General features: G+C 39.2%; 1 protein-coding gene across 1 annotated transcript; it reads left to right on the plus strand.

Annotated features, from left to right (window-relative positions):
* The first annotated feature begins 1810 nt into the window (after positions 1 to 1810).
* lipg (lipase, endothelial) lies at positions 1811 to 7228 on the plus strand. Its single transcript, XM_079252004.1, has 10 exons — positions 1811 to 2101; positions 3231 to 3424; positions 3562 to 3741; positions 4399 to 4510; positions 4589 to 4807; positions 4901 to 5143; positions 5538 to 5658; positions 6021 to 6248; positions 6358 to 6462; positions 6552 to 7228. The coding sequence occupies exons 1-10, from the start codon at positions 2011 to 2013 to the stop codon at positions 6562 to 6564; spliced, it is 1506 nt and encodes a 501-aa protein (XP_079108130.1). The 5' UTR covers positions 1811 to 2010; the 3' UTR covers positions 6565 to 7228.
* The last annotated feature ends 7111 nt before the right edge of the window (positions 7229 to 14339 follow it).

Consider the following 14339-nt stretch of genomic DNA (forward strand, 5'->3'; position numbering starts at 1 on the left):
AATACTACAAACAAAATTCTGCTAATTTTGGTCAAATAACTATTAGTCTGTTGTGGAACTTCAAGGCTATCTATGTCACTGACATCGGAATATATTAAAACTATATATAAAAAGGTCTATAAATATCTTGAATTTAGATTACATAAAGAAGCTGACAAATAAGCAAAACTGAACCACTCTTTGTTTCCCCATTGTAGAAAGGGAAAGCTCTCTCTGAGCAGATTTATTAAATGAAATTTATCCACTTATGCAATGCGGAATATCACTTAAGTGCCCTTGTAGAAGTACAAGCTAACATATGCTAATACATGAACTGTATTAGCAGGTGTAGCCTAGCCTTTTGTCCATGAGTCCACTATTGGTCATATCATAATTGAAAACCCAGATTTATTGCTTTAGTAGTTTTATTTGTAATGTAAATGACACTCACCTTGAAATTATCCTTTGTATAAAATTTGTTCAGAGTGTTGTCCTCTAACACTGTCTTAACTGTCTGAACTTGTCAAGGCATGTTTGGAGTGAACTTGAAATCCTTAACTCAAGATGAAAAAAAAAGTTATCGAGCCAATTTCATTAGGTCACTACGACTTGAATTTTGTTCTTTTTTTGGTCGAAGCAAAAATTTGAGTCTAAAATACATACAATATTATGTTTGTATGATTACAAGCATTATTATGTCAGCATAACTCGTAAAAATAATGTTTGCAACTTAAAAAGTTTATCTACATCAATAAATTACATTTTTCATTTTGTAACCATAGATTTAATTGAGTGGTGGTAAATAGTCTCTTGAATTACTTTTTAGAGTGTACACTGACTCATACTTCTTGTTCAGGGCAGTTTTTACTCATTATAATGTGTGACACATTAAGAATCAGTTCGTCCAGTACCTTATCTGCGTCCGTCCTTTTGTTTGCCACATCTCACAAGAGGTGTTGCATTTTTATTTCAACCATCAACCTTCTGTTCTTCTGCCTCCACAGAGGACGCGAGCTACAGCAGATCGGATTCAACAAGTGAACAATCGGATGCCTTTGTCTCTGGTCGCTTGACCTCTCCGAGCCATTAAACCCAGTGACCCACTTGTAAACATGATGTAAATGATTCTGTTTGCAGAGATGCGTAAAAAGAAAGAAAGGTGTTTATATGCCAGGTACCAGGAGCCGCTGGGCTGGCAGGTGTCACTTCCTTCTGGTGGTGATGTATGTACACAAAACAGTAGAGTTATTGTAGCGGAGACCCTTGCGTGAGTGCGCCCATTCTTTTCCCCATCAATTGAAACCGGTGGGTGAGCTAAGCTGATGGTCTGGCTGCGCGCCAGGAAGAGGGGAGGATGCTTTCAGTGCCTCGCCATCCCCCCACGCAAACACGATCTGGAGCATTCAAATATTCCGTGGTGGCATATTGTGGTGTCGGAAAGTGAGGTGGGGGAAATTATTGGTTTGTTTATTTTTAAGTCAGACGTCGTCGGCTATGTGGAAATCCATCCAACCTTTACGCATATTTTAATATCATAAAACTGGGTATTTAAAAAAAAAAAAAAGAGGGTCCAAGATCGTCTGAAAGCAGGTTAGGCGACAATGGCAGGCGTTCCGCGACCTTCCCAACAATACCAAGCAAGCAGGGCGCTTGCGTAGCTTTACACACCCGGCAACGTGAGACTACTACTACTTCATTCAGCTGCGCCACGCCTTCAACGTAAACAAATGGGGGCTTGACCAATAAGATTCGCGATAGATCAGCCGATGATCAGATGACTGAAAAGGAGAAACTATTTAAAACTCAAAAGGCACGCTAGAGGTAGGTTAAACATTTCTGGTGCTCTGTCAGAGACGCACACCAAAAGGAGCACGCACCGGCTTTTCTTTTCTTCTCGTGTGTGTGGTCTTTGTCATCACCGGACTCAAACTCGCTGCTTACTATACAACAAGAAGGAAGGAAAATACGTTTTAAAGTTCTGGATAGTTTTTTTTTTTTTTTAATTGACGCTTTACCGCCCGTAACAGAAATATGAACCATAAAAGTCTTTTTGCGTGGATTTTCCTACAATTTGTTGCTGCGCTCTTCTCATCTGCTGTCGGGGAAAACGCTGTTCTCAAAGGTAAAATAATCGGCTGTTCATTCATTACATGCTCTTTTTCTCTCGGTATTTCAAGGGAAAGTTTTAATAATTCTAACACATCGGATAGCAAAGCGCAGGCTACGATAGCTTATGAAGTTAAAAAGAAAATATGGCACTGCTGTGCGACTTGACCTAAATGGCCGGTTTTGGATTTTTTTTTAAAGCGGCTGTGTCACAAAGACGAGTAAGCGTGGCAGGCTGAGCAAGCCGGAAAAACTGGGAACCATCCCTGGATTTAATAGTCAAGCAATATACGACGTGTCCTTTTCTGGGAGAGCAGCAGGAGCCTTTAAGTGTTGGACACACTGCGCCATGTCTGTGTGAACTGTTTGGAAAGATGTTCCGCTGAATCCGCGTTTTGCCTCCACGCAGCAGTCCAGCACAGCTGAAGTCATTTTTACTCCGTGTAGCCAATTACCAAAGGGTGTTCATGTCGAATAAATTGTGGAGTGGAGCCCCCGAGGCAAAGCTGTCACTAATGGTCGGTTTTTTACAATCTAAACTATGTCACATTAGCGCTTGAGGAATGCTTGTTAACCCCTCCTTTTTTTTTTTTTTTTAAATTATTTTTTTAGTTTAATTCCATTCCCATGTTTATATGCGATTGTGACACCCTGAAACGGCCTCCTAACCGAGTCAAACTGTATTGTTTTTGCCCCTGCACGCCTGCGTTGACAGTCTGACACTAAAACGAGCTGCAGCTGCGTTAAAGAGGATGACATGAAAGTTGGGTGGCATCAGTGCTCCACTTTGGATTGCCTAGTGTTTTTCAACCTTTTTTTGAGGCAAGGCACTTTTTTTTTTTTTTTTTTTTTTTTTTTAAAGGCTACGTTAATAATATAAAATCCATCTTGTCAAATCCTCTTGAATGGAAATCAGAAACTCAAGAAGGAATTTTATCTTTCACTGGGGTATGTTTGGATGAACACAAAGCTGCTTTTTAGACCAATTAGGGGAAATTGGGTAACTTCTCAGGGCACACCTGATAATCTCTCTCAGCACACTAGTGTGCCACGGCAGTGGTTGGAAAAACACTGGCCTAGACAACAATGAAATGAGATGCTTATGCTTTTTTTTTTTTTTTTTTTTTTTTTTCTCTCTACCACAGAAGAGGAAGATGACGGAGACTTTGATGAATTTCCAACCAGCAAAGTTTTACCCGGTGAGATCAAGTACAACATGAGGAAGAGTTTGGATCTAGACCAGGAGGGCTGCTACCTGGAATCTGGCAAGACGACATGTTTAGAAGAGTGTGGCTTCAACGCTACAGCCAAGAGTATCTTCATCATCCATGGCTGGACGGTACTTATCTTTATGAACTTGTAAAATGTATTCTTTGTGGGTTTTTAAGATGTCACGCCTCAGAGTAAATTAAACTGTTTGATGATGGAGGTTCTTCTCAACCTGTGCTCAAACTAAACTCTTCTATCTTGTGTCAGATGAGTGGCATTTTCGAACCCTGGATGAAAAAGTTGGTGTCTGCTGTGATGCAGCGTGAGCAAGAGGCCAATGTGGTGGTGGTTGATTGGACACCTATGGCTCAGCAGCTGTATCCTGATGCAGTCAACTTCACGGACAGTGTTGGTCTTGATATTGCTGCCATGCTCAACTGGCTTCAGGTACCTATACTTTGCTTTCACCCACCACTTCCTCTTGAGTTGAAAATGAATAAGCAAATGTCAGTGCAACAGTGGGTTTCTATAAGCTTGAGCTTTTATCTGTTTCTGTGGCTTAGACCTTCTGAAACCTCCCAGCTGCCTTTATGAATGATTGACTTGCTCTTTGCAAGCATGCACAGTGATTTTTGTATACAAGATGGTCACATGAAGGGACTTCTAGCTGCTTTTTTTTTTTTTTTTTTTTTTTTTTTTTGTGTGTATGTGTGAGGAAGAGGGGTTGTATTGTCATCAGGAACTCTTTTTAATCAACCTTGAAGTAATTTCCTGATCTTTTTTTCTTTTTTTTTTTTTTTTTTTGCCCCCCTAGTTTACACATATAGCTTTTGCTTTCATAAAGTTAATGTTTTTAAGTTGGGCTGTCATGAAATTAGACCAGTGAAGAAGGGTTCAGGCATCCTGCCATGTAGTTGGAACCACAGACAAAAGGGTTTTCATCGAGACAAGCTGAGGCAGATGGTAAAGCACTGTTGCAAGGAGAGGACTCTGCTTGGTTTAATGTAGTTCAGCTCAGCTGCAGACACGGCCTTGTTCTTGCTAAAACCCAGAAAGTGTCCTCACAGCTGTTGGAAGTAAGTCCATCTTTGTTTCCTCAAACAGGATGAGCTGCAGCTGCCTCTACAGAATGTGCACCTGATTGGCTACAGTTTAGGAGCTCATGTAGCTGGTTTTGCAGGAACTTATGTAAAAGGGACCATTGGCAGAATCACAGGTAAGTTAAATGCTGCATAAGACTTCAAAATGACCGAGGGTGGCTGCACAATTGACTGACCCCTCTCCTCCCCTGTAGGTCTAGACCCAGCAGGACCCATGTTTGAGGATGTAGTAGAGGAGAGGCGCCTCTCCCCAGATGATGCGGACTTTGTGGATGTTCTGCACACATACACTCGTGAGGCCTTGGGTGTCAGCATTGGAATCAAACGGCCAGTTGGGGACGTTGACATCTACCCCAATGGCGGTGACGTGCAGCCTGGCTGTGCACTTAGTGACGTGATAGCCATGTCAGCATGTGAGTGTGAAGAACTGGCATCTTTTCAGCTTTAGCTGTCTGATTGGTAGCTGAATGGATTAAATCTAATAATCTGACTGTCCTGTACTCCAGCTTTTATGCAGATGATGAAGTGTGAACACGAGCGAGCCGTGCATTTGTTTGTGGACTCCCTGATGAACAAGGACCACATGAGCTTTGCCTTCCAGTGCACCGACCCGCATCGCTTCAAGAAGGGGATCTGCCTCAGCTGCCGCAAAAACCGCTGCAACAACATCGGCTACAATGCCAGAAAGATGCGCAAGAGGCGAAACAGTAAAATGTACCTGAAGACGCGCGCTGACACCCCTTTCGGAGGTATGTTCCAGCAAGAATATATGAATTTGCATGATAGTCTTTTACTACTCTCCACCCTTTGGAGTTGGAGCGATAAGCAGTCCGTAACTTGGAGTCTTGCCCTTCAGTCACGTTTTATTGTTTGTGTGCAAACGGAAGGGATCAGTGAATTCAGACCTCTTCAACCAGTGTTCTGCTGGTTTTCAGTGGGTCCCAGCTGAAACACCCCTGGTTAAACTGAAACTGTTCTGCAGCTTAAGTCTTCCACAAATCTCTTAATGACTCATTTGAGTTGGGTGTGTTGCAGCAGGGATACATTGAAAACCTGCAGGGCACTGGCTGCAGTAGTTTATATTTATTACTGGAATAGAATATACCAACAGTGCATTAACAGTGTGTATTTTTATTTTGTTAGGTTTCCACTACCAGATGAAGATGCATGTGTTCGACAGGAAACAATCCAACAATGCAGATCCCACCTTCTACGTGAAGCTGTATGGAGCGCACAATGATACGACAAATATTTTTGTTGACGTGTAAGTTCTAAATCATCCTGCTAAACCAGTCTGAAGAACATCCTGTCATGACAATGCACTGAGCGACTTTGCAGTGCTTCTTTGTACAGCCTGTCAGCTGCACTCCCTGGAAGCGCTGAAACAGCTGTGATGTAAATTCGGAATCTGAACTTGCGTCTTGTTTGTTCTGACCTTTTCAAAGTGTCACTCGTAGATTTGTGGCGTGAAACGAGCTCAGTGAAAGAGGAACTCTCAGTTCAAGTTTCTATTTATGTATAAGTGTAGCGTGGTTAATGCTAGATTTAGCCATCAGATTTTACCCAACTGCTAGAAAGTCACTTATGGAGACTTTGGCTCATTGCTTTCTCCCCTTTTCTCCACAGTCAAGATGTTGCTGTAGGTCTGAACACGACCAACACCTTCTTGGTCTTCACTGAAGAGGATATTGGTGACCTGCTGAAGATCCGTCTGACCTGGGAGGGAGAAACTGAATCCTGGAACTCTGTTTGGAAGAACATCAAGAAATCTTTCTGGGCCTGGAACCCCAAGCCTGCCAAACCTGTCCTAGAGGTTCGTCGGATACGTGTGAAAGCTGGTGAAACTCAGAAGAAGTAAGCAAAATGTTTCAAGTTATGTAGCAGCAACATATCTGCTGTCTTGAGTTTCATTTTCTGAGGGCAAATGTTAAAGTTTTTTTTTTTTTTTTTTTATTTCCCACAGGTTTACTTTTTGTGCACAAGACCCTTCAAAAACGGAGATCTCGCCAGGGGACACGCTAACTTTTGTAAAATGTCGTGATGGCTGGGAAGTGAAACCAAGAAAAAGGTAAATTTTTTAATTTAGAAACTTCTGCATAAAAGTTCCACTAGTAAATAATGGTGGTGCAGCTTTTAATTCTTCTTTCTGGTCAACAGGCTGCCCATGTAACAACTCTGCACTGCTAGTGACCAATGCACCATCACCATGGGGGACCCAACATGGATCAGAGAGGAGCAATGCCTTCTCTTCTTTTGAGCACTTTTTCGTGGGAGGACTTATCGGCACAAGGGGGAGGCGGGAAAGAGGGCTTCAGGTCTTTGACTCTGGAATTTTTCCATTGGCTAATTTAAATGAGGACCATGGCAGTCTGTCTGGAGATCACAACATGGCTGCATCATGGTGCGAAGGCAGAGACAGACTGACATCTCCTAAGATTGCCTGATAAGTTGCAGAACGTTCCTTTTTTTTGTGTGTGAGAAGTTAAAAATACTGATCTGTGCCAGTGAAACTACACCAGCAGTTATGTTGTATGTTTTTTTTTTTTTTTTTTAAATATATATTTTATTTATAAAGAACATTTGAAGCACTGACAGACCAATGTTATTTATCAGAGCACATCCCCATTATGAAGCACGTCAACTTCCAAATGCAGTATTTGTGTGAGTGTGTTTGTGACCAAGTGTGGCTTTCTGCTGAGATTAGAAAACTCTGAAGGTTAATCTGTTGCATATAATTGTTCTGAGAGATTGTGCTTTATGCATAGTTACATGTGGCTCAGTTTTGGGGTGTGTCTGTACATATTGTAAATAACTTTTTGGAAAAAAATAATAAATTCACGTGTTTGTAAAAACTGTTGCCTGTTTTGTTAATCAGTTCCTTCATATTGATGAAAAGGGTTAAAGGAAAGCGGCTTGTTTCACATCAGTTTTCTAAGATGCATCTAATTCCATGGATGCCATTGACATTTTTGCAATGAATGCACTGGAAGTTTATCAGAGCGCTGATTTTAAAACACAAATGCTGCTTGGCATTTTAAAAACTGATCGTGCAACTTTGAGTTGAGTCTTTAGCCATCTTTTTTTTTTTTTTTTTTTTTTTTTTTTTTTTTCCTCCACCCCCCCCCCCCCCCCGCCCCCAACTCTGAATCTATTCAAACTGAATGTTTCGCATCCACTATGTACTAAACAGACTTTTGGTTTGAAGTATTTTCAACAATCATTTGGCAACAACTCATTTACCCAAATTGCTTACAGTTTACGATATACAAAGTTTTTTTCTTAAACTAGAAATCTGTAGTTTACATATTCCTTGATCTCCTGCCTAAATGTCAAAATATAATGAAACCTCCTGTACACTTTTTATGACAAGGTATTCAACAATGTCAAACTTAAAACGGGAAGCTGTGAGTATTGCCTATTTCTGCCTTCTTACCCGTCGGTGAAATAGGATCAAAAAAGATATCCCGCCTTGCCTTTGTCACATTCCATTTAGACACCTGTAAGATTAGTCAGAGGAGTGTCTTAATGTGCACTGAGTTTAAATTCCCAGCTGGTTCTCCACAATTGTGGGTGTTGTTGCTGCTGTGCTGTAATTATCTTTGGAACATCTTTTGTTTTGTGACTGTAATGGCATACTTTAATAGAAAAAGCATTAACTTGTATTCAGAAAGCAAAGAACTATCCATAACTGAGAAGCTGCTGTACCCCCAACATTAACCAATACAACCCATTTGCTTTTGTGAGAGTCTTGGGAGTGTGAGTTCATTAACTCTGTTAATGCCATTGCTTTTATGTAAGAAACCACAGACTTTAGTCACTGTCTGGCTTCTTTTCCATCACTGGAACTTCTGATTACTTTTATTTACTCAGACTACAGTATAGAAATCACACAAACTAGAATCCTAAGCTAATTTCCACTTATGAGTCATGGACAGGGGGATGCAAATCAACAAAGCGTGAAAAGTAAATTGCATCCAGACCGCTGATGAATGTTTACGAAAACTTTCTCTAAAGTGTATTTCTAGCAGCCAGATTTGCTTTCTGTGCAGTATTATAAGTACTACAGCACCAATAATAAAATAGGTGTATAGAGCAAAACGTCAAGGTTATTTTTATAGTAATATGTTCTATAAAAGATTTGAGCCAAGACTCATTGCTAAAATACATACATGCAGATATTATTTTAGAAAAAAAAAATCATAAATACATTATTATTGCCTTCTCTGTGGGGTTTAGAAGCTGTAGCATTACCTTTAGGTGTTTCATTTGAACCTTTTAAGACTTGAAGTTTATCTGTTGGGTGACTTTGAACACAGATGGTTTCCAATTGCACCAGAGACTTTACCTGAACAGTATATATATATATACAATACTGTATATATATATATATATATACAATACTCAATTTCTTCTGTTTGAGCGATTCCTTCTTTAATTTGTTAGTTTGCTGAAAGGAGCCATAGTTGCACAGACTGAGTTTCAACTTTCCAACTTTAAGTATGTATTAACCCTTTAAGATCTGACGTCCCCCTGACTGGGAGACTTTGAGAACAGGCCCTAAATAGTCATTTTCAAGCTTCTGCTTAAACTGGCCTTTAAAACCTCTTGAGGTTCATTCTTGTTCACTTTATCAAAGTTTGCCTTTGCGGAGATAATGTTCACAAAATATACTATGGCTTAATAAAGGTTTATAGCTACAGCTGCATTATTCTAAAGGAATATTCCAATGTTTTTTGTCTTTGTTTGTTTGTGTTCTTTTAGGTGAGCCTGGAGCTTTTTGCATTTCCACGGGCAAAAACTGGGAATGATCCAAGAATAGCTTTGCCAGGACTCTCCTGTTCAGGTCTCCGTCTTACTGATCTGAGCTTGACAGTGCATTCTATTGACTGGCCAAAATACTGACTTGTCACTGAGAACAATGCATGTTTAAACATACAATGGATTTTTGTTGTGTAAAATTACAAGTTAAGAACAAAGAACACAAACTGCTTGGTGTCCAGCAGCACTTATTCTTGATGTCATGAGTTGCATTCTTCTTTGTTATGGGTCAAGCAAGGTGTCGTGCCGCTAGGATGTCACACTATTACGTAACTGACACAGCTGTCACGACCTTGTTTATACCTTGTCTACCAGGTAAGTATGTTGACTGTGGAAAGGCAACAGAGATCAGAGTTTATCGTGCCAAACCACATGGAAACATCCTGTCCCGAGCTGGAAAAGATGCTTCACAGCTTGATGAATTTCACAAGTGTTTTTTTTTTTTTTAACATCACACTTCTCAAAAGCAACATAAATACCAGGTCATATAATAAAAGTTTAATTAAGAGAGGCTTTTCTTACCATTCCCTATTGATATGTAAGTTGTGATTGTCTAAACTTAGAACTATTTAACAAAACACTCATTCCCTGCATTATTTCTTTGGACGCAACAGCTGAATATAAAGAGTTCACATGCTTGCAGTTTCAAGAAGTCATTCTTCTTTTTTTTCTCATGCCCATGCACGTTCCTCACGAATAAATACCAACGTTAAAGGAAATTCCAGTTAGGAAATAGAAAGTCTGCCAAGAAAAGCCAACAGAGTTCTGTTTTTTGTGCTTCTTTGCTTGTAACTATATTTATGTTTATAAAGGCACAATGCATTGGAACTTAAATTAAATGCACCTTATCACGTATTTTTCAAAGAGCTCATGCAGCATCACTGAGAAGAAGTTCTGGTTCTATATTGTTGCCACAAAGTACCAGTTGCAGAGATTCAGGCATTCAACATAACCTTGAAGAAGCTTCTGTTTGTGAGCTTGTTGGGTTTTTTTTTTCTGTTGCAGCAAACAAGTGAAAGTCATGTTTTTGTCTGCAGCTTATTCCAACACACAGTATTCCTCTTTAAGGCAAAAAACTAAATATAATGGTCACAAATTTGGCTTTTCTGACTAAAAGTGAAAACAAAACTAATGCCAGCTGCAGGCCCATAGTTGCACCAAAAATAATGCAGTGAACATCTCATTTCACCAGCATCTTTGTAGATATTTCATCATAAACTATATTGGAGGATCATTACCTTTACCAGTTGGTGGCAGTAGGAAAAAAAAGTAAATTTGTTGTGAATATATCTCAGTCAGCATGAGGTTACAGTTAGACGTAAACAGGGAAGCAGTTCTGGGGAATATTTCCAACACATTTCTTGGTAATTTGCATCAAACTCTGAATATGTGGAAGCATGTTTTATTTACCTCATGTCTTCCTGTTTTATTTCTTTTTCCACATTAGTCCTCCGCTTTCATTGTGCATGTGGGAGAATTTTTTCAGAGAACATGGTTCACAAGTGAGAAAGTACTCCTGTTTTAGGTGGGAAGAATCCCAATCCTTTGCATATCATTCAAGGTGGAGTATTTCCAGCCACAAGCCACATGTGTTACGGTCTATGTTTACAGTTTATTTTTCCTGTGCATGTTTTTTTGGGAGGCTATAGTAATACGATCATCTGGTGTCCAAAGTGTTACATGTCATGCTCAAAAGAGATTTCAAACAAACTTGTTCTGCATTTGCGATCAAACTGTAAATTCTTTTTTGCATGTCCTGTGATGAAAGCAAATAGACTTGAACAAGGTTTCAAATAAAAAGTGTTACTGCCACTGTCAGTGTCACTGCTTCTAGCTCAGTTCCTGCTACACACAAACAACAAGCTGTTGTGTTGCTGGTTACTCCAGAGGCATGTGCCTTGCAGATTAAAGGCTGGTGGTGCACACATTGCCACATACTGGGATGGTGGCTAAATCGTCGCACTAGCGGCTGCCCTGCGGATCAGAAGCAGAGCATGATGGGGGAGGAGGGTAGAGGTCACCTTGTATGACCCCAGCAGTCCATACACATGCTGATCTCTCGGCCACGAGAAGCAAGTTATTTGAAGGATGCTTCATGATGTCAGTGGTCTGATGGACGTACTCTTGCACTTACTGTGTTTAGTGTGACGCTAACTGAGTGGTTTTGGCATGTCAGTATGGTAAGAGTTGAAAGCACCAAGGTCACATGGTTGTCTCTTGGTATGATTCTTATCTGATCTAAGAATCCTGCTTTTGTGCAATGACTTACAGCTGAGAGATACAAAGAATCGACACCGCAGTGGTAAAATATTTGTAATTAACAAGCAGCGTTGACTATTTTAAACCTGACCACAGATTGTCACTCCTAACATGGCAGTTTCAGAAGGTGAAACAATTAAAGAGCAGCAGAATCAGAAACACCAACAAGGAAATGAAACAAAAGCAAAAATACATCAATGCTGGCAGCTTTGAAGTCTTGCAGCGGGGGTTTAAATGACATGGGTGGTTTAATACGGGTACTGACACAAAAACACACTTTGTGTGTCTCTCATAGCTGTCACAAACTTGCATTCTATGCCTGTGGAATTAATATGGGTTAGATGAAACACTAGTATGTATAGACTGTAAAGAATATTACTGTAATTTAGTTAAATTGCATATAACTGTATTTTACATTACACTGAGACAGTAGTATAACAGTGGATACATATCTATCTAAATTTATATATATACATATATATATACATATATATATATATATATATATATATATATATATATATATATATATATATACATATATATATATATATATATATATATATATATATATATATATATATATATATATATATATATATATATATATATATATATACACATATATATATATATGTGTGTGTGTGTGTGTGTGTGTATGTGTGTGTGTATGTGTGTGTGTATACACAAAGGATAGCAAAGTCTGTTTTCTTTTATTTATTAATTTATATTGCTCTGTTCTTTGAGTCTATATGTTGTAATATAAAGGTTTGTGTGGAGCTCATTCCTGCTTTTCCATTTCAACTTTAGTTGAGAACAAACCGAAAACATTAAGTGTTACATTCTGTCCGACAACATAGGATTGTTGTTGATTGAGAAACCCATTTCACTTTTAGCATCAGTGAGTGAGAGGGGGTTGAGGTTTTTTGTTGGAAACTATGTATCATGCTGATTGTTTATCATGAATTGGCTCAAATTAATGTGTCTGTAAAGTGCCCTGAGAGGACGTTGTTGTAAGGTGGTGCTATACAAATAAAGTTGAAATGACTGAATTGTATTATTTGGAGCTAAATACACAGATAAATCATTAAATGTTCATTAATTTGCATGATGTCAACATTTAATATTAAAATAATCAAGAATTGAAAGATTTTTTTTAAATTTATTTTGAAGGGGAACTTACAAATCTGTTTGTTGGGACTTGCTTGATGATGACAGTTGAGTTCATTCACTCACTAATAAAAATACCAACCTGCTGTGTATGCCAAAAAAAACAAAACAAAAAAACCCCAGGATTCTGGGTAATGCTATTGTCAAATTTCAAAGAAAAGCTTTTCCCTTAATGTTCATGTCAGTATTTATCATTTTTCCCATACACACTTTCCCCGTAGAAGGAAAGCAGAGTGCTCACATGTAGGAGAACAGCGATGTTCTGTGAGAACAGTTGTAAATCAACTGCATGTCAAGATGAGCATCCAGTCAGATGCTGCATGCTTCAAATTTTATCTTTGTTCTGCACCTTCATGTTTGTTTACAGGAGGTATATTTACACTGTCACTAGGTCCCTGTGTACAGTATGTTTATGAGCATGTGAGGAAGGGCAATTTTCCACATGAACCCTCCACCCCCCATGAATGTGTCAGCACTTGACACCACTGTTATGGTGTCACATTTATTCCATTTGTGCCAACCTTAACTGTACAGAGTGTTTAGGATCAACCCTGTTGTGACTGGCTAAGAGATGCGTGAGGGTGTCAGCTGTTGTTTCAGTCATCAATTTGTCTTTTAAAAAAGAACTCTAGGGGTCAAGTACAATATCAGAGGCATGAGTTATGACTGTGGTCATTGTACAATGAAGGGTACAGAGGTTGTAAGAAAAGCAAGGTGAAAAATGAGTCTGAATTATTGTTTCTCTATATTATCTCTATAATTATTTTCAAGCATCAAAGCAGAATCAGGCTTTTCAAAAATACAGTATGATATCTAGATATAAAATGCATAAAGCGCTCTATAAAACAAACATACACATGATATGTGAATTAATGAATATACTCAAAATCAATCAGTCGAGGAGCTAAAGCCCCTTCAGAACCAAAGATGAACTGGTGCTTGTTCAGCGCTGCTGCTCAAGCCAATGCCTTGCTAGTTCAGAGAACCTGTTCTGTTTTCCACAGACGGAGCCAAGTCAGTGCAGTGTCATTAGGTCATCTAAAACGTTTATACACAACTGAATACACCTGTCTAAAGAGGATGAAAGGAGAATCTCTCTGGGAGGCATTGTAAACACAGGGGTGGATCGAAATGGGATTCTTTTCGCCCATTTGTCCAGGCTCCCTTTTCTGGTCCCTGAAATTTTTGTTCAAGTTTTTAAAATATGCTAGCCAGTGGGTTGATGCTACATTTGTAGCCAGCTGCAGTCATCTCCTTCTGTAGCTGACAGGCTTTGTCTAATTGGCTCCATCCAACTTACTTTCATTTCTCAGCAGATAACCATAATGCCAGGAAACACTGGGCCTCCTTATTAGACTAATTTTGTTTATTTTTATAATTCATTACTTCACAAAAGCCAGTCTATGTGTCAACACTCATATGGCGGCTGAGCAACTCATCCCCCAACCATTGACACAAACAGGGTGAAGCAGTGTTAAGAAGCAGACTTGAGAGCCAGGAGCCAGTGCTTAAGTGGTAAAAGGTAAAAGAACAGGCAATTCAGGCTCTGGCTCTGAACCAGCAATGGAACTAGTTCAGTCTAAAAGGGACCAACGAGTGTCATGGAAGTATGCCAGTTTAAATATTAAATATATAGAGTAGATTTATTGGATTTAAAGATTATCTCTTTAATCAAACATAGACAGGAAGATAAGGTCA

Source organism: Telmatherina bonti, assembly GCF_933228915.1.
Source record: "Telmatherina bonti genome assembly, chromosome: 13".
Taxonomy (NCBI): Eukaryota; Metazoa; Chordata; class Actinopteri; order Atheriniformes; family Telmatherinidae; genus Telmatherina; species Telmatherina bonti.

Bases quoted from the DNA above. Each gene is read 5' to 3' on its own strand.
- lipg (XM_079252004.1), top strand. From the start codon at position 2,011: ATGAACCATAAAAGTCTTTTTGCGTGGATTTTCCTACAATTTGTTGCT. The intron at 3,425-3,561 runs GTACTTATCTTT...ATCTTGTGTCAG, and splicing joins TCATCATCCATGGCTGGACG to ATGAGTGGCATTTTCGAACC. The intron at 5,659-6,020 runs GTAAGTTCTAAA...TTTTCTCCACAG, and splicing joins ACAAATATTTTTGTTGACGT to TCAAGATGTTGCTGTAGGTC.